A 19,267-nucleotide genomic window follows, 5' to 3' on the forward strand; every position below is an offset into this window, starting at 1 on the left:
GTCAGAGTTCTACAGCATAGAGACAGGCCCAAACTGATCCATGCCAACCAAAATGTCCATTAACTCTAATCCCATTTCCCTGCACTTAGCCCATATCCTTCTAAATCTTTCCTTTCCATGTATTTGTCCAAATGCCTTTTAATTGTTGTTAATGTATCCACCTCAACCACTTCTGCATACCACCCTCTTAAAAAAATGTTGCCCCTCAGGCTCCCTTTTATTCTTTCCCCTCTAACCTGAAACTGATGTAGTTAAGTGGAAATCATAAAAACAAATAGCCCAGTCACTGGCCATAACTAATCTCAAACTGTTCTAAAGAGGAGTCATCAGAGGCTAAAAACATTAGCTATTACTCTCTAAACAGATACTGACTGATCTGAACTTTTCCAGCAATTTTTATTTTTATTACACCTAAAATCTGATGCCTCTGAATAACAGCAATATCTAGTGTAGCACAAGTCAAAGACACAGGTAATCTCAGTTTTAATATCACTGCATCTGGTGAAGGATTAATCACAAGAGCGGACAAATACCTTCAACTGACCTCAGAACCCAATGGAAAGAGGTGGGTGAAAAGAGAAACAAGAAAATAACTTCCTGATCACTCTCCAGATATCCAGCTGGATCAGACAAGCTTGCCCAGTCAGAGAAAATAAAATCTCGAGATAATCAGACTGACAAGATCATCAGCCACTTGTAGAAGGTACTAGAGAGATGTCAGTTCCCGTTGAGTTTCACCAGGATGCAGTCTGCACTTTGGAGCTTGGGTTCATTTAACAGCGGTACTTCATTTTTAAAAAATTGATGAAGTTAAAAAAAAAAGTGTGGTTTAAAAATCAACAGAATAGTCTATTTAACATGCCATTTACACACACACACAAAATACACTTTTGGAACCGCAGAAATTAAGTTTTCCGAATTTACTGAAGATGCAAGAACATCTGTGGTTATGGAGCCCAGCCTAGTCTAAAAATCTCTCTCCAGGAGATGCACTGAATTAAGTAAAGAATTTCCATTAACAATAAGGACAGCACAACTTGTCACTAAGTGTAACATCAAATGTCAAAGCGATCTTATCTAAATTTCAACTTAATATCCACACTGACTTACTGTTGGAATTTTTGACAACAGCATGAAGCACATCAAGCAGCTTTCTATCATAATTAAAGAGAAAATTACAAGGTTGTTTCGTGACATTTAAAATGAGACATTTTATTTCACTTCAACGGGAATAATGCAAAGATCACAGGCACATAGCTTCATAACATTTGATGTTAAATGTTCAAGCTAATTATTGTGCAATTAATAATCACATGAATACTTATTATTGATTAGTCATTAAACCTGTGGCGAAATTTAGTGCAGGAAATTAGGTCAGCCAAAATGCATGCTTTCAATTAAGCCGGATTCTTTCTGAAAGGCATTGCAAGATTTAAAATCCAGTAAGGTGCTGTCATGTTTTTAAGTGCATATATGTATCTTTGGGAGCTCAATACTGTATGATTTCAAGTAGACTGACTTAGAAGCAGAATTCAAGGAAGCTGCTGACAAAATAGGAGTTAAAATCAAACCTCAGAAATTTAAGTTAATTCAGCCAAGAAACTCAACTTTAATGAATTATATAAAAAGCATGCTAGAAGTGTGAAGTGTAGACAGTTAATCCTAGCAATGTTAAGTAGATCAGGGTGTTAGGTCCCCTTCTTGAGATTCATACACACTTGATGCTACTGCAATAAGCCAACGTCTGTGAACAGCCAGGATTTATTTCAGCAAGTACAAGCTTCTGGAGGATCAGTTAACACTCTTCGCAATGCTTGACACTGCGTCAAGCAAGGCTCCCCGAACAAGAGAACCATCCTCCCTTTATACAGGATTTTACATCACAGTCAGTCATGCATGCAAGATACAATCCGCTGACAGTCCCCCATTGTCACATGCCACCCAAAATCAATGTAAAGTGATTAGATTATTTCCAGAAACAATGTGTGAATAGGTTATTCCTTAAAATAGAGTGAGATGAGGTTATTCCTTAAACTGCAGCATTTACAGAGTATGATTAGATTGTCACAACCTGCCTGCAAGACAGAAAAATACATCTCCTGGGACATCCAATTTCTTACATGTCAGCAGAACCAATTAAAACTAACAGCTCAAGGGCACATGTTTGGAAAGAGAAAGAGTTTACATTGCACAGCAAAAACATTTCAAAGCCAGTCAGCAATCTGAAACATTAACACTGCTTCATTCTCCCCAGTTGTCTGACCTGCTGGTTACTTCCAGCATTTATTATTTGAGCTTTCAACACTCCCTTGACTCAACACCTCTGACAGCTCATTGTTCCATATTCATTCCCATCCTGGCTACTGTAAAAATACACAAATAAATTAATGCAACAGATCCATACCTGGGTACTGGCGTATTGTAGACACTGTACTGCTTATCGGAAAGGTATGTGCCAGTGTTGAGTAGCCAGGAATGGCAGCTGATGGTGGGTAAGCTGGCAGATAATACTGGAACTGCATAGATACTTGTCTGGATGGCAAGGAAAATAAATTATAATAGTAAGTTGATCTTAATTAGCAGCAATTCCAAAAGGTTTCACAAACTGATCCGAGACTAGACCATTTAAATTTAGAACGAACCTCTACAGGTTTACTTAGGTTTCAGTACGTTCAAATGCTTCTAATTGAATTGGTCACCTTGTCAAACTGGTACAATCCCCTATCTCTGGACTAAGAGACTGAGGTTCAAGTCCCATCTGCTCCAGATGGATGTAATAATATCACCAAATAAATTTATTAGAAAAAAAGATGTTAAAAGAAACGTTCAGGGGCAGCTCATGGCACAGTTGTAGTGTCCCTACCCTTGGACCCGAAAGGCCTGGGTTCTAGTCCTTCCAGGTCTGAACAGGTTGATTAGAAAATAGAGGTCAAATTGCCAATCTGTGAACACAAACAATGGATTATGTTCTTTGATCAGGTTCCTTAAATCGTGTGCAAAGCACTGGAGAGACAATCGCATCCTAATCAATCCTAAATTTGGAGCATGGTGTAGGAAAGAGGGGAGAAACAGAGGGTGCGTGGAGAGAGAGAAAAGGGAGACATCATGACAGACATTGCCCTCTTCATGCTACAGTTAGGGCCACTCAAGTATCTCAAGTCATGTCTGTAGCTACGGACAAAAATAAGTCAGCAACCTCAGAAGGATGGGAATGGCAGAGGTACAAGTGGAAAACCTTGACATAAATCAACTACATTATGTCTGGACACCTTCAAAGATCTTCACTTGGGCTTCTAGCCTATCGAATCAAACACTGGAGATCATAGCTCTGCCGGACAGCTTACCTGTTCTCAGTTCGTGTTTCCATGGTAACAGGGTTAGGCGAGGCCCTGTGACCAGGAATGGGGATCAGATTTCCTCTTTCTGTTGTATAGTCAGGCTGGATCCTTGGGGACGTGTGGGTTATTGGTTGAGGAACCACTTTTGCTGCAACACAAAACAAAATAGCAGATGTCAGTGGTGAAGATTGTAGTCCTTTTTGCCTATGCCAGATTTCCAGGGTTACTGTAACTTTTCCAAAGTTGTTGTGGATGAGCAGATGAATTTACATACACCCTACCTATAAAATCAAACCCTGGCGCAAGATTAGAAAATAGCAAGATTCCATCTCTAAGCATCTCAGAAATGGATCACTCTTATTTCAGTGCACTATTGCAGTATACAGTGCACCACATTACAATGTGATTGTACTAGAAAGGAATAAAGGAGATTTTTGTTAATTCATTAGTGGGATGTGGGCATCACTGACGGGCCAACATTTATGCCTGTTCCAAGTTGCCATTGAGGTGGTGGTAGTGAGCTGCCTTCTTGAACCGCTGCAATCCACCAGCTGTGGTGTGATCCACATGCCCCTAGGGAAGGAATTTATAGAGTGTTGCCAGGAATGGAAACTTTCAGCCATGAAGACAGATTGACTAGTTTGGATTTGTCTTCCTTGGAAGAAAGGCTGACAAGAGATTTAATTATGGCATCTAAAATAATAATAAGCCTTGAATTTAAAAGATGTGCCACAATTTACAGAGGTGCAGACCAAGAGCTGGAAGGTGGAACATATTGCATTTTTGTTTTCAGTCAACACAGACATAGTGGCCAAATGGCATCCTTCTGAGTCATAACTTTTCTGTTTCTATACCATGTCAACTGAGAAATGAAGCAGTTTTTTTTCTATCCATCTATACTTTTATCACATTGTCGGGTCACCAGTTCACTTGTATAGGAAGGGCCGTTCTAATAAAGTCCGCTAAATGCTAAGTTTGACATTGTCATTCAATACATTATTCCACCAGTCTCTGGAGGCTGCTATCAACCATAACAGAAACCTGAAGCTTGCATGTGAACACTTCCAATCTCCTAACACCAGCCCAGGCTTGGGTTGAATCAAATTCCTTTCAACTAGGAGTTTGGGGTTCAGTGATGTTGACTCACCAACAGGAATAGTAGAAGTGGTGACCACAGGAGCGTGTGGTGTGTGAGAGGCCATTGTCATGTTAACAATTGTACTGCTGGTCACTTGAGCATGGGAAACAGCACCTGTAAAAGTAAAAGGGGGATTGTGAACAGTGAAAATATCAGTAAAGTGGACAGACAGCCAATGATATCTCTTCCCTAAGGAAGGCAACCTCTCAGATGACAACATATAGATTAAATTAAGTTGGAGATATAGAAACACAACAAAAATGAGGGAAAAAATGTTTTTTATCCAACTTCCTTGTCTTATCGTTTAGCTGGAAACAAAACACCATTTAAAAGATCTGTTTTTAAATATACTAATGGTTCAGGTTTTGATTTCCTTCTATTTGTTTCACAATAAATTCTCACAAAACTTTGCTTTCTCTGTTAGTGTAGGAAGCCTAAAACTTTCCACAGTGCAAAGGCAATTGAAGCAACAGATTCTGCTAAACATCGAGCATTATTCTAGCCATTGAACTGTGCTGCACAACAGACCAAGACCAGAAGTATGAATGTTGGCACTTCCTTTTCACAACCATGTTCAGCCTACATTTGAAAAAGGATTAACGCTAAGATATCCAGCATTGATATGCAGCAAAAACAGATTTAAGTGCTGGAAACAATATCACACATCGGCCATTTTTGATACGAGTATGTAAGTTAGTCCTTTACTGGGATTCCAGTCTTTCCCATCTACTGGTATGCTGGAGCATTATACGTGTGTTGTGACTTGTGACAAAGGCAGGAAGAGCATTTTAGTGACTAGTTTAAATATAGCTTTACCATCTGAAGCTTTGAAACTGCTGTACGGAACATGGAATACAAATAAGAACCACAGCCACACAAACTTGAACAACAATTTAATGTTTAGCTTCAGAATAATAAGATTGCAACCCTAATCATTGGCAACGGACCATGCTGGCCTCAATTTCCTGCTTTACCAAAATGAACCAATTGAACACTCATCACTCAAAAATCTATCAAGCCTGGATTCAAATAATGACCATTACACTGGAGCTATTTTCTAAGTTGGAGTTGTTATCACATACTTCTGGAGGTGGGACTTGAACCCAAACCAGAGGTAGGGACATTACCACTATACTGGAAAACAACACAATCTCAAGGGCGGCACGGTGGCTCACTGGTTAGCAATGCTGCTTCACTGCACCAGGAACCCAGGTTCAATTCCACCCATAGGTGACTTCATGGAGCATGCACACGCTGTGCCTGTGTGGGTTTTCTCTGGTCACTCCAGTTTCCACACACAGTCCAAAGATGTGCAGGTTAGGTGGACTGGCTGTGATAAGCTGCCTATAGTGCCCAAGCTAGGTGGGTCAGTCATGGAAAATGCAGGATTACAGTGGTAGGTCTGGGTGGGATGCTCTTCAAAGAAGTCGGTGTGGACTCGATGAGCCAAATGGCCTGCTTCCACACTGTCAGATTCTATCTCAGCCACATCTCAAATGCCAAATCAATCTGTCCAATGATATGGCTACTTGTTTACATTCCTGAAATAACTGCATCAAGGACCAGTATCCCATCACCAAATCACCTTTTATTTACTTGTGCACAGTACACTGGCTGTGGCCAGCCAGCTCGGAGTCAGTCCCTCGAACTGTGGAGATACCTTTTCTTCCCCAACGGCATAACCTTTCTAAGGCATACACCTGCCTTGGCAAAACATTTAAACACTATGTCCAAGTGCTCTTTATTGGTCTTTCCCATTATTAGAACGTCATCCAGATAAATGGATGCCTGGGGTCGCCCTTGTAAAACGTTCTCCATGATCTTCGGGAAAAGGGTGCAGGCTGATGATACCCCAAATGGCAGACTTGTATATTGATATAAATACCTCATGGGTATGAAGTTTGGGTACTTCTGGCACTCCTCATCCAGTCACAATTGCAGGTAGGCATGGCTCATATCCAGCTTTGTAAAAGGACAGTCTCTAGGAATTCCCATGCGTCTCTGTTTAGCCTGTCCTGGGATGGATGTGTTGTCCCAGTCGAAGTGGTGTCCTTCATCATCTATGTGTAAGGATACTAGTGATAGCTGGTCATGTCTTTGGTTGGCTAGATTTCTGCCTGTTGCAACAAACACTATATTGGACAGACAGGCAGAAAACTAGCCACCAAAAGACATGACTAGCTATCACTAATATCCTTACATACAGGCGAAGGAGGACATTACTTCGACTGGGACAACACATCCATCCTAGGACAGGCTAAACAGAAATCCACACAGGAATTCCTAGAGGCTGGCATTCAGACCAGAACTCCATCAATAAACATATTGATTTGGACCCCATTTATCAATCTTTGAGAAAAAGAACCGGAAATGAGATCGCCCGCCTTAACAGATAGAAAGCAGGACAGAACACTAGCTCTTCACCAAAAACTCACTGATCATGTTACCTAGCGTGGTGATGAAATGCCTGAGAACAAATCTACCAGTTCAGCAAGCAAACATACTATTCAAAATTGCTTATCTCAGGGTTAACAAGGTGAAGACAGATGCCTGGAAGAACAGAATTGGTGGCAAATGGAATAGAGTTTGGACTGAGTCTGAAAACAATGGACGTATTCTTTCCAATATTTTACTGGAAGAAATTCTATTCATCCAGTAATGAATGCATCACCAGCAAGCTGATAATTTTGGTAGAGTGGTAGTGCAATAGAATACGAAAATAGTCTTTAAGATTCAAATGATGCCACTTAGAGAACATAGCTGGTAAACAGAAGGGAGCTAAAGACAGACCTTGAGATGACACCAGAGGTTAATTGTGCAGGACCAGGAACGGACACCACAGCAAGGATTTTTGGTCAACAATTAGCTGAATAGGGACAGAGCCAAGGGAGTACAGTCTCACACAGGTGGATGGCAGTGGAAAGGCACTGGAAGATGATAATGCATCAAAGGCTGACACGTCGAGGATGAGAAGGATAGTTTATCTTTACCGCAGTCACATAAGATATCATTTGTGACTTTGATAGCATGGATTCAGTACTGTGATAAGGAGGAAACCTTATTGAAGATTACTGTACAATTGAGAAAAGGAATTCTATCTCCAGAAAATTTCTATATTGAAGGTATCAGCACGTGGCTGTACTTTTATTGTTTACTTAACTCATTCAAGGAGGCTATGTTTTAAAATGTGCCTGGAGATGCTTTGCTTTTAGGCTTGTGATGATTAAACAATGGGAACCCAAATTTGAATTGAAAGGCAGCAACTATACCCAGAAGTCTCGGTACATGATTTTATTTTTAAACAGACCTATACCGTGACTCTCGTTGAGGTCAAGTATGTTTCTCTCTCTGCTCTTATCAGAGTAATCTTAATTTAAAGAGCAGTCAACAGTCAGTCAGTCTAAGATGAAATCTCTAGAGCAAATGTACAATAGCATTGTTTTTCAGAAACCAGGTACTCACCCTGACTTGTAGTAGAGGGGATTGAATTTGTGGAGAGTATGGGTGCCACAGTGGCAGCAGCAACTGGCGTCCCGGTACTGAACATTGTTTTCTGTTGAAAGAGAACTGGTTTGTTGGTCTTGAGGATGACAACATTATAAGCTCTGGTTTCAACTCTATTTCTAATAGCTGACGAACAACAGGAACAAAGCCATTTTGATATAAGCACAAAATATAACACGCTACAAAACAAAAACGTCAAGCCAGCTCAACTAGACCTTGCATTATGAATAGGTGACAGTGGTCAGCTTGAGAACACAAGTAGCTCTGCCATGATGGCAAAATAGTATGCTGTTGTTGACATTATTCACTGGCTACAACCAGTGCTGCTGAAGCACATCAGTTCTGAACACACTCAATGCTTTCCAGCTAATCTGTTTAAAAAAAAAATTATTCCATTGAAAAAGCAATGATAGCTTAAGAACCATTAATGGCTATGCTGCTGCAGAAACTATCCTGCAAATAAACACATACAAGAGTTTCCCTGTGTAGGAATGTGTCAAAAATCACATTCACAGAAAGTGGCTGTTTTGTCCATCAATCCAATGAGTCCTACTTGTTTGCTCATCACAGCCTGACAAATGCCCCCAATTACAAAGACATTGGAGATTTGCTTCAGCAAAGCAGCCAGTACTTTGTGCAGACATGACTAGGTGCACAAGGGTCTCAAAAGATTTGTCTCAAATGCATAACATCTTCCACTTCTGAACCAACTTGAAGATACTTAATTTACAATCACCTGACTTGCAAACAAGAACATGGTGCAAAGTTAGTGATCTAATGGGGCAAGAACAAGAAAGTCAACTGACCCTCACACTCCAGTTAAATTATACTGGGGTTGATTCTAAAGCAATAATTGACCATGCTACAGAGACATGCCATTTCTGAAATAATGCTTAAAACTTGGATCAAAGTGGAAGAGTCTCAAGGAGTATTGGGTGGGTGTTGGGATTGGCCCTGGTAACTCTTGGTGCAGCAAACCCATGTGGGAGGGAAGGGGAGGAGTGCTGGATACTTTACCTGTGTAATGTGAAGCTGTGGTTTCTGGGCAGCCACTGCAGGGTGGGAAGGTAATGTTATTCGAGCTGTTGTATCCCTGGATTGCTGTGTGCGCTGGATGCTAATTGTAGCAGCAGATGGGTGAGGTTGGATGGTCAGTGCTGGTCGACTGCAGAGGATAGAGGGAGGAAAGTAACAAAAATCAGACAAGAGATCGCAGTTTGAATATCTAGTGACAGATAATCAGGTTTGGAGCATAATCATAGGAGCAGGAGATAGTGGTTCAGCCGTTCAAGGCTGGTCCACCATTCAAATCGCTTGCAATCGATCTGTATCTCAACTTCACTAACAACATCTTAATTATGTAACTTAAGGAACAAAAATCCAGTTTAATTTTGACATCTTCAATTGACTCCCAACTCCAACCAAAGATTATGTTTCTGCATTTTGTGAAGGTGTGCTTCTTGACAACATCCCTGACCAACCGTGCTCTAATTTTAAGGTTATGCCCCCTTGCTCAAGATTTGCCCTGCAGAGAGAACGTTTTCTTTTGTGATGATGCTATCACTGTTACTTTGTCCTGGTTTTTTTTTGAAGAGGGATTGTAAAGTACAGTTATCAAACGGACTACTAAAGATTTCTTGAGTAAATAGCTTGGGAGGCCTCAAGTTTTTTTTAAAAAGGAACAGCCTGATTGGATGTGGCCAGCTCTCTCAGATCCAGATTCCTGGATTTTATTTATTTCAGTAGTAGAAGCAGCATTTGGGATCTCAAAATGGTTGGAAGCTTCAGTGACTGTCTCGTGGCTGCTACTTTCTTTGAGCTTTCTCGATTTTTTTTCCTCCTGGATGAGAGAAATGCATGTGAGAATCCGCATCCGATTTTTCCTTTTTACCAAGGGGTGTATTTATGAGGTGTTACTATACTAGTTTATAGTTGCTATATCTACAAATCAGTTAAGTTTTCCAATACTTCTTACTCTAAATTCTTCATTTTTTTCCGAAGTATTTTAACTACAGTGTTTAAATAAATTGTGTTTTGCTTAACGCCAAGTAGTTTGACCGATTGTATTGCAGCTGAACATGGTACTTCATGCCTATCTTGCAAATAAGAAAATGTTACGGTCTAGGCTACCTTCTTAAAATATTTTGAGGGGATCTGGTCTAATCCATAACACGATCTACCCGAACAACTCCTTAATTTAATCATGCACCTCAATTAGGTCAGCACTCCATCTCTTATTTTCAAGGGTATGCAGGGCAGTCCATGCTACAGAAATCTAAAATTAACCTTTTCAGCCTCAGTATCATTGTGGTCAATGTGTTGCAATCCCACCAATGCCAAACATCCTTCCTTAAGTTCAACAGCCAGAATGGAGTGCATTCGTTATATAGGGTCTGCCCAGAGACTTATCAGACTGCAATTCTGGTCTAACAGTAACTCTGTATTAAAAGTTACCCAACGTTTTATAATAATGTCCAGTGATAATCATTAGTTATAGGTATGATAGTTCATTCCTCAGATATAGACAATTATCTATATCTCCAAATCGCCCTCATTCAGAATCAGCCGAGAATAGCATTTTTCAGAATGACATTACAAGATGCAATTCTTGTGGGACATTTAGTTTCCCTACTCCTGGAGGCCCAGGTTCACGCCTCACCTGCTAGACGTATGAAGTAACATCTGAACAGGTTGATTGGAAATATAAGTACAATACTCAGTGTTATAAATAGGCAGACCAAATTACCAATTTTTAAAACCACGACCACAAAGGGATGCTATTCATCACAACTCTAAACAACTGACAGCCTGAGAGATGGACCAAGTCTCAGGCAGTGTTCCCTGATTCATTTCTCTTGTGGGACTGTCAAAATTCTGGACAGACTCCAACATCAATAGCTGTCACCTTCTGACTGCATCTCAAACAGCTGAATTCCAGTTCCTTTTAAAAAAAGCATTAAAACATTAATTGCTACATATTACATGGGCAATACATTGACTGCAAAGAACAGGCATCTTAAAAGATAAGCAGAGCATTAGACAAGCCCAACTTCAGTCATGCAGGGCTGTTTCATAAGAAACGTTTCCTTGGCTCTCTAATTTCCTGAAATTACCTGTGTGCCACATCTGTCCCATGAGCTGCTGCTGTCGTAATGACCGGAGACTGGGCTCGTGTTGCAGATACCGTTGCTACCACTGCTGGAGGAATTGCTGTAGAGGTGGTTGAAGGAGGGCGAGACTGCAAAACAAAACTCAAAATTAACACACTTAAAACAGTGAGGCAATGCCACTGCATATCAAACAGCACGAGCTGACACACTGGATGCTAACTCATCAGAGAATCATACAGCAGAGGTCAATTAAACCCATCACATCCACGCTAGCATTTTGACAGACTGATCCATTTAGTGCCACTTCCCAGCTCTCCCCACACAGTCCTGAAAGTTTTTCCTTTGCAAATATACGAACAGCTCTCTTTTGAGAGAGACTGTTGAATCTGCTCCACCACCCTTTAGACACTGCTTTCCAGATCATTACACCTATTGAAGACAAGTATTCTTTCAGTTTGATAGAACAGGAGCTGCTCAGATGATAGGTTCCTCAACAGCTGCTGTCCAATCTACACAATGCGACATGGCCTTGGACGCATTCAATGCTCATCACCCCCTAAAAAGAGTTAGAGCAATGCAGGATGAAGATCATCTTATCTCAGGTTGCACTAGATAAGGTAGAAAAGGAGGAGTGGTGAGATGCTGCAACACCATGAATAAATAAATCAAGGTAAACACATTTTACTTGGGAGTAGTCTAGTGAATTTCAAGGTCTTGCCAACTCCAACAATAGAACCCACAGGATACCAGTCAAATTCAGAACGGACAATGCAAGGAATCATGTGGAACTTGATGCTGGAGGATATGGATGAGGATGGGTACAAGGCTGTGCAGAACAGAGTTGGGAACCCAAAGAATGAGAACACTACATGAATCCGCCTTACACCTGATGAAGGTGTAAGATGTAGAGAACGGTTCACAGCAGTGGACATGATGAGGTGGACCTAAACAAGAGGTGAAAAAACATTCTTGACGATCAGCCTACCACAGGGCAGAAAACCCAAGCTCAGGAATGGTCAACCAGGGAGGTTAAGAGAGTTCAGCATGCTAACAGCCTCTGGAGGTGTATTTCAGTCTTGCTTAGAGTTGAGAATTGTATCTCATCCAGATCCTTCTTTTGGAAAGTCTGTTGAATGTAAAGCCTTTTATCTTTAACACCACAACACACATCCTACCAGATCTCAAGAGCTCTGCAATTCTATCACAATAAAAGGCTTTAGTTTAGAAAGAGCTCAAAGTAAAGTACTTACCTGTATAGGTAGGTGCAGAGAATGCTGCACAGCGGTCTGAGGATTTCCAGCTGTTGGTAATGGTGCCGGAGCAGGACGCAAAACCGTAGTTACTTTGGAACTCGATATTGCTGCTGCTACTGCTGCACCTATGTATGAAAACACAATTTCAAAATCTGTAAAAAGCATCTGAACAGGGCTCACCAGCAAGGAATTCCTGTACTGACCAGATATACTCTAGTGCAGAAAAGTCATGGAAACATGTGAAATGACTGATCAGTTAATCTGAAATGGAGGGTTACCAGTGTATCAAGGCACCAGGAATGCAGCGTGACTATTTACAATAGTTCTTCCAAGTTACCAAAGTGTAGGCAGATGGATCTCAGTTTAAACTCATTCAAGGTGGATTCATCTAGTATGCAGTAGTCAACACTTCACTGAAGTGTCAGTATAGTTTATGATCCATGTGTGAAGCAGGGCTTGCATTCACAGACCCCAGACCCTGGGGGACAATGTCACCAAGACAGGCAAACGTGATTAGCCTTTAAACTGCATTATAGAATGGACAGATTGCTTAACAGGCTGTATCGAGGACAGTTTCAGCTTGTGGACCTAAAAACAGGAGAAAATGAATATGTCTGCAATTTTATTGGAACAATATGATGGGTGTTACCTCATCTGCACAGTTTATAAAGTATCCTGAGCCCAAATATGAGAAACACAAAGAAGGGAGTATGTATTAATCAATGTCATACACCCAGTTGACCACTGGGCAATGCAACCTTTCAACTTTTAACCTAATTAAAAACCATAAAATTAATCTATGAAGTTAAATGCAACAATCCATTACTTTTACTTTATTTCCACACACAAAACTCTACAGAAATATGTACAAAGACAGACTAGGCCTAATGCACTACCTCTTGGCACATGCGATGAGAACATCTGTGGCTGTGCTGTGGAAGGTCCAATATGGAGCGAAGCTGGAACAGAGTTTCGGATGATAGACATTTGCACGTTGGTACCCATCAGATGAGGGATGTTAGGATGCCCCTAGTAATGAAATGATCCAGCGTCAAGTCAGCAATGGAAATGACAACTGCAGGATAAAATACTTTGCCCTTGTTTAAAGAGCTTGAGAGTGCACTTGTGAATTGCCATGTTAGGAGATTGGTCCTCTTACCTGCTGCCCACTAATTGTTGCCACAGGGATTGCAGAGGCCTGTGCTACACTTGCGTCCATGCTAACAGGCACATGTCCTGAAACCTTCGGAGGAACAGCCAAATGTCCAAGGCCAGATGACGGAGCCGGAGCAATGGGCCGACTGGGCAAGGGGGGCTTCAGGGTGGTCTATGAAGACAAAATTACCTTCTAACTTTGTGCAGGTGAGCAAAAAATGGCAATACTGGGACTGGAAAAGGCAGCAAGAATTTAGCTGGTTTGAAAATTTTCACAAGTACTTTGGAGCAAGACAGATAGTATCATGGGTGCTGTACCTCCAAACACTTTAACCACCTCAGCGGTGTTACCAGTTATTCTGTGGATCTCAAGGAAAAAAATTGAAAGTCAAACAAGAGTGTGATACAATCACTTACAACATAACAGATAGACAAACAGGCAGGCAAAGGGCAAAAAGAATTTCACACAAAGCAATCTGAAGTGACACACTTTAGCAGGAGGGATAGGAAAAGGCAATATAAACTTATAATGCTACAGTTTTAAAATCTATACAGGAATAGAAGGAGCCAGAAGTTCATGTTAATCAGTCTTTGAAAATGGCAGGACATATTAGGAGAGTGTTTCACAAAGATTTGGGATTTTAGGTTTTATGGAGAGAGGTACTGAATTCCCACACTAGCTGAGGCTACCACGAAGGACCATTCTTCTCAATCTCTTCCCTCATCCGAGACCCTGAGCTTAAACCACCATTGGTTGTCTCTTGAATGAGAGACCAATCTGACTAGTAAGACTATGGCAACACTACTGTATTCTTTTGGACTGAATATTACAACAGGGCCTTTATATTGAACCTTTTAAAAAAAAAGCCCTGATTAATGCCAACTAAAGACAGTACAGAATCTTGGTTACTACCCTTTAGGATACAAGAGCTCTTGACAAAAAACAGAACAGATTTAGTAGAATATCCTGCAACGTTGAGGGATATTAGTTTTCAGGTTAGGGTGGAAAAACTAGGCTCTGCTTGGAAGGAAGAATGTTGACAGGAGATCTGATGAAAGTACACCAGATTATGGCAATTCAAGTAAGGTAGAAAAGGAAAAATTGTTCCTATTGGCTGATTGCACAAAGACCAAGAGAGACATATTTAAGATTTTGGGCAAGAGCTGTGGGAGTTTGAGGGGCAATTTAAAGAAAAAATTTGCTGTGGAATTTTCAAGCTCAAGGGAATGGAAGCAGAGATAAAGAATGATTTCAAAAGGATACGGGAAGAAGCCAAACCTGCAGGGCAATGGAATTGATTTGATTTTCTTGCAGGGAGCCAACATAGATTCAACAGCTACCTCCTGTCTAATTTAATAAATGCCACAACTCAATGCTGTTGGCATCCAGTGAGTACTTGACTTGGAAGAATCAGAGCTGGTTAGGCTAGCATAATGTTATAGGAATAAAAACAGCAATTGCTGGAAAATCTCAGCAGGTCTGTCAGCATCTGTGAAGACAAAGCACAGTTAATGTTTTGAGTCCAGTTATCTTTCTTCAGAACCTTTGAGGTTTCCATTTTGCTTTCTCTCCACATTTACTACATGGCAATAAAACCTCATTTTTGGGAAGGATTCCATATGCTTACTGCTGGAAACAAAAGTAAGGTCACATAAGCTATTGAAACACACAGACAAGCTGCTCAAAATACAGGCTCCCTGAGTATGCTGTCAGGCAGCAAGCAGGTCCATGCCTCAGTGAGGCAATGTGTTAATGAAGTCCTCCACCATAGTCATTTAACTCACAAAGCTGGCAAATTTCAACAAGGACCATGCCCTACTAGACCTTACATTATATTCAAACATGTCCCTGGAAAATAAATGTATTAAAAATCAATGATGGCATAAATCAGACTTCAAAATGTGCCCCTAGTACAAAGGGTCATTGTTTTTCAACTGTTAACTTAATAAAAAAAAACTCATCAGGAATCATTCCTCAAGAAAAAAAATGTATCAAATAGAATTGCCATATTCTTTGACTCACTACAAGTAATATCCCAGGAGATGCATGAGTCATTGTGAAATAATTGAGCCCGTCTGACAGATGCAGCACTGAAAGAATCGCGACGTGACTTCACTCGGGATAACGAGCCAGCTTGATGATCATGTTGAAAATCAAAGGACTGGAAAGAGCCACATGCAGCACACCAACCTCAGCAAGGCACAAGCTCCAAGGGGCTTTGTAATTACTAGTAGCAATGCTACTCAGCTTCCTGGTGCTGGAATGCAAAAGAACATGATGCCAACTGCCAGTTCTGAGGAAGGGTCACTCGACCTGAAAGATTGACTCGGCTTTCTTTCCACAGATGCTGTCAGACCTGCTGAGTTTCTCCAGCAATTTCTGTTTTTGTCTGTGTTGACAACTGCATCGACTTTGGAGCAGTCCTGATTCCATTGCCAGCCTGCAAGGATGAGAAGTGGCCATAATGCTTCTCTCGGGTGCACCACCAATGTGCTTGGTACCTCCACTCCATCTACCTCTAACAATATCCTTACCAAACAAAAAACTACTGATCCAAGTACTGAATACTCCAGCTGACCTCAGCGTCTTCAGCTTTACCCTGACAGTTACAGATTTCCATTCAGACAAAACAAAGAACTGCCGATGCTGGAAATCTGAAACCAAAACAGAAATTGCTGAGAATTTCAGGTCTGGTAGCACCTAGGGAGAGAGAAAGCAGAGTTATGGTTTCAGGTCTCACTCCTTCAGGGTCACTAGACACAACATTTAGATATCCATTATCCTAAGGCAGAAATTGTTCCCAGGTTTCAATTTTAATGGCCTGGCTCTAATTTTATGATGCCACCTTGTTTTAGACTTGCCCTCAAACCTACTTCTCTACACCTACCACTTTGAACTCCTTTTATTGTTTTGAAGCAAGTCAAATGGATCATGCCTTACTGGCCCAAATACAAATGAGACAAGGCAGGAATACCTAACTTACAGTTAACTCTAGTCCCCAGTCAGAAAGTACAGGTAAAACTACAATAAAAAAAAATCACCTATTTAAGTAGTGTCCAGGTTGCATAAGCAGAAGAAAACAACATATGGCCACTCAAACTCAAAACCACCTGGGATGCACTGATATCATAATTAAAACACCAGCAATGAACAGAAACATGGTTAACACCATCTCAAATTTAAACTTAGAGGGGTTCAGTGAATGGTTTTTAGAAGAAGACAACATACCTTCATTAGTCCTTCAGGGAAGGAGAGCTGGGTGCCTTGTGTGAGGTGTGTGGGAGGAGCACCCAGAGTTACAGGCACCCCAGACTGCTGTAGATGGTGCTGTGCAGCTGGTAGTGGCTGTGCATGAGTCTGCACCTGCGGGTAAGGCCGAACCACAACAGTCTCCTGTTTCTCATCTCGGAATGGAAGTGAAGGGATCGGATTAGAATGCTCACGGGGCAAGTGCTCCACATCCCGATTCAGCTCCTCGTTGGGGGCTGGAAGTAAACAGAAAATAATGGTTAATCCACACATCACACAATTGGAAAGAGCCACTGATAAAATGCTAAAACTCCAAAACACTTTGTAAATATTTACAGATACAGTTTTCAGCTAGCTGGCATTTCAATTTAAAGATAATATAGAAACATAAGAACTAGGAGGAGGTGGTCATCTGGCCCTCTGAGCCTGCTCCGCCATTCAATAAGATCATAGCTGACCTTTTCGTGGACTCAGCTCCACTTACCTGAACTCTCACCGCATCCTTTAATCCCTTTATTGTTCAAAAAAAAATCTAGCTTAGCTTTAAAAAATGTTTACTGAAATAGCATCAATTATTTCCCTGGGCAAAGAATTCCAGAGATTTACAACTCTGGGTGAAATAGTTCCTGCTCAATTCAGTCCTAAATCTACTCCCTCTAATCTTGAGGCTATGTCCTCTTGTCCTAGTTTCACCTGCCAGTGGAAACATCCTGTCTACTTTTGTCTTATCTATTCCCTTCATTACTTTACGTGTTTATGTAAGATCGCGTCTCATTCTTCTGAACTCCAATGAATATAATCCCAATCTACTCAGTCTCTAATCATAAACCAACCCCCTCAACTCCAGAATCAACCTTGTGAACCTCCTCTGCACCCCCTCCCATGCCAGCACACCCTTTCTCAAGCAGGAGACCAAAACTGCACGCAGTACTCCAGGTGGGACCTCACCAGCACCTTGTACAGCTGCAATATAACCTCCCTGCTTTTAAACGCAATCCCTTTAGCAACGAAGGGGAAAATTCCATGTGCCTTCCTAATTACTTGTCATATCTTCAGACCAACCCTCTGCGATTCATGCTCAAGGTCACCCAGGTCCCTCGGCATAGCAATATGGTGCAACTTTTTACCCGGTGAAGGGTTTTTGCCCGAAACGTCGACTCTCCTGCTCCTTGGATGCCACCTGACCTGCTGTGCTTTTCCAGCATCACACTCCCGACGCAACTTTTCACCATTCAAGTAATAATCCTTTTTACTGTCACTCCTACCGAATGTATGACTTCACATTTATTTACATTGTATTCCATCTGCCAGACCTTTACCCATTCGCTCAAAGTATCTCTGTTTCTCTGCAAAGTTTCACAGTACTCTGCACACTTTGCTCTCCCACTCATCTTAGTGTCACCTGCAAACTTTGACACACTGCACGTGTTCCCCAAACCCAAATCATCATCTATATAAATTGTAAATAATTGCAGAACCAACACCAATCCCTGAGGCATACCACTAGTCACTGATTGCCAGGCAGAATAGCACTCATTTAACCCCACTCTTTGCTGCTGGTATGGCACAAAGGGCATTGACTTGGGAGCTATCCTGAGCCACAACATGTCAGCATTTCTTTAAAGTTTCTTTCAGGGAATGTCGATGTTGGCAAGGCCAGCATTTGTTACCTACCTCTAATTACCTTTGACTGTCCTCCGCCCTCCTCAGTTCAAAAGACAACCACACTGTGTGCATCTGGAATCATATGCAGGTCAGACTGGGTTCAAAAGGTAGATTTCCCTGCCTAAAGAATATTAATGAACTAGATGGATTCGCACAATGACTGAAGACAGTTGTCAGTGACGTGATAGCCCAGTGCTATTTTTGTTGGATTCGTAATCCACCCATGAAAAGGCTCTGGGAACCATGGCAGATGGTAGAATTCGAATTTAAAATATTTGGATGAGATGCATTCGTCCATTACAGTATCAGTCTGATTGAACACCATACAGTCCTTATGAAGATGAAATTCCATCTTCATATAGATGAAAGCTTCCATCATGAGACCCTGACAAACACTTCAGCTCAGCATTGAAAATTCATGCCCCAGAACTTGCCATGACCCTCTCTAAGTTGTTCCTGCACAGCCCTGGCATGTACCCAACAATCTGGAAAAGTGCCCAGGTTACATCTGGGGTTGTGTTAACTTTCAAAGGTAAAAATTGAAATAACTAAGGAAGCATTGGTTTAGATGAAAAAAAATCAAACATCTTCCATCAAACCAACCACTGATATTGTCACCTGTTTCAGCTGAATTACCAACAAAAACAAAAAAAGTCATGTTTACAGTAACCTTCATAACATGCCATGGTCCGTTTTAGTGAATTGCAGTTCTTGTTAAAAATGTAGGGAGTGTGACAACGAAGACTGCCCCCTTGACCTTGACCATGACCCCACCTCCCACGACCAAACCATCATCTTCCAGTACATCCATAACCTCATCACCTCAGGGGATCTCCCATCCACCGCCTCCAACC

At 41.3% G+C, this 19,267-nt stretch overlaps 1 protein-coding gene across 3 annotated transcripts in view; it reads right to left on the minus strand.

Moving 5' to 3' along the window:
* Nucleotides 1-19,267, minus strand: part of LOC132821964 (histone deacetylase complex subunit SAP130-like) — a 55,741-nt gene that overhangs the window by 30,418 nt on the left and 6,056 nt on the right. For all 3 annotated transcript variants that reach the window (XM_060834992.1, XM_060834990.1, XM_060834991.1), the window contains exons 3-12: nucleotides 16,728-16,984; nucleotides 13,503-13,670; nucleotides 13,240-13,372; nucleotides 12,341-12,468; nucleotides 11,094-11,218; nucleotides 8,998-9,145; nucleotides 7,939-8,029; nucleotides 4,486-4,590; nucleotides 3,345-3,486; nucleotides 2,405-2,532 (exon numbers count right to left, since the gene is read on the minus strand). In XM_060834992.1, the coding sequence (XP_060690975.1) occupies nucleotides 2,405-2,532; nucleotides 3,345-3,486; nucleotides 4,486-4,590; nucleotides 7,939-8,029; nucleotides 8,998-9,145; nucleotides 11,094-11,218; nucleotides 12,341-12,468; nucleotides 13,240-13,372; nucleotides 13,503-13,670; nucleotides 16,728-16,984 (1,425 nt within the window). The remainder of the gene's footprint in view (nucleotides 1-2,404; nucleotides 2,533-3,344; nucleotides 3,487-4,485; nucleotides 4,591-7,938; nucleotides 8,030-8,997; nucleotides 9,146-11,093; nucleotides 11,219-12,340; nucleotides 12,469-13,239; nucleotides 13,373-13,502; nucleotides 13,671-16,727; nucleotides 16,985-19,267) is intronic.

The sequence above is a fragment of the Hemiscyllium ocellatum genome, chromosome 13, assembly GCF_020745735.1.
Source record: "Hemiscyllium ocellatum isolate sHemOce1 chromosome 13, sHemOce1.pat.X.cur, whole genome shotgun sequence".
In the NCBI taxonomy this organism is placed as follows: Eukaryota; Metazoa; Chordata; class Chondrichthyes; order Orectolobiformes; family Hemiscylliidae; genus Hemiscyllium; species Hemiscyllium ocellatum.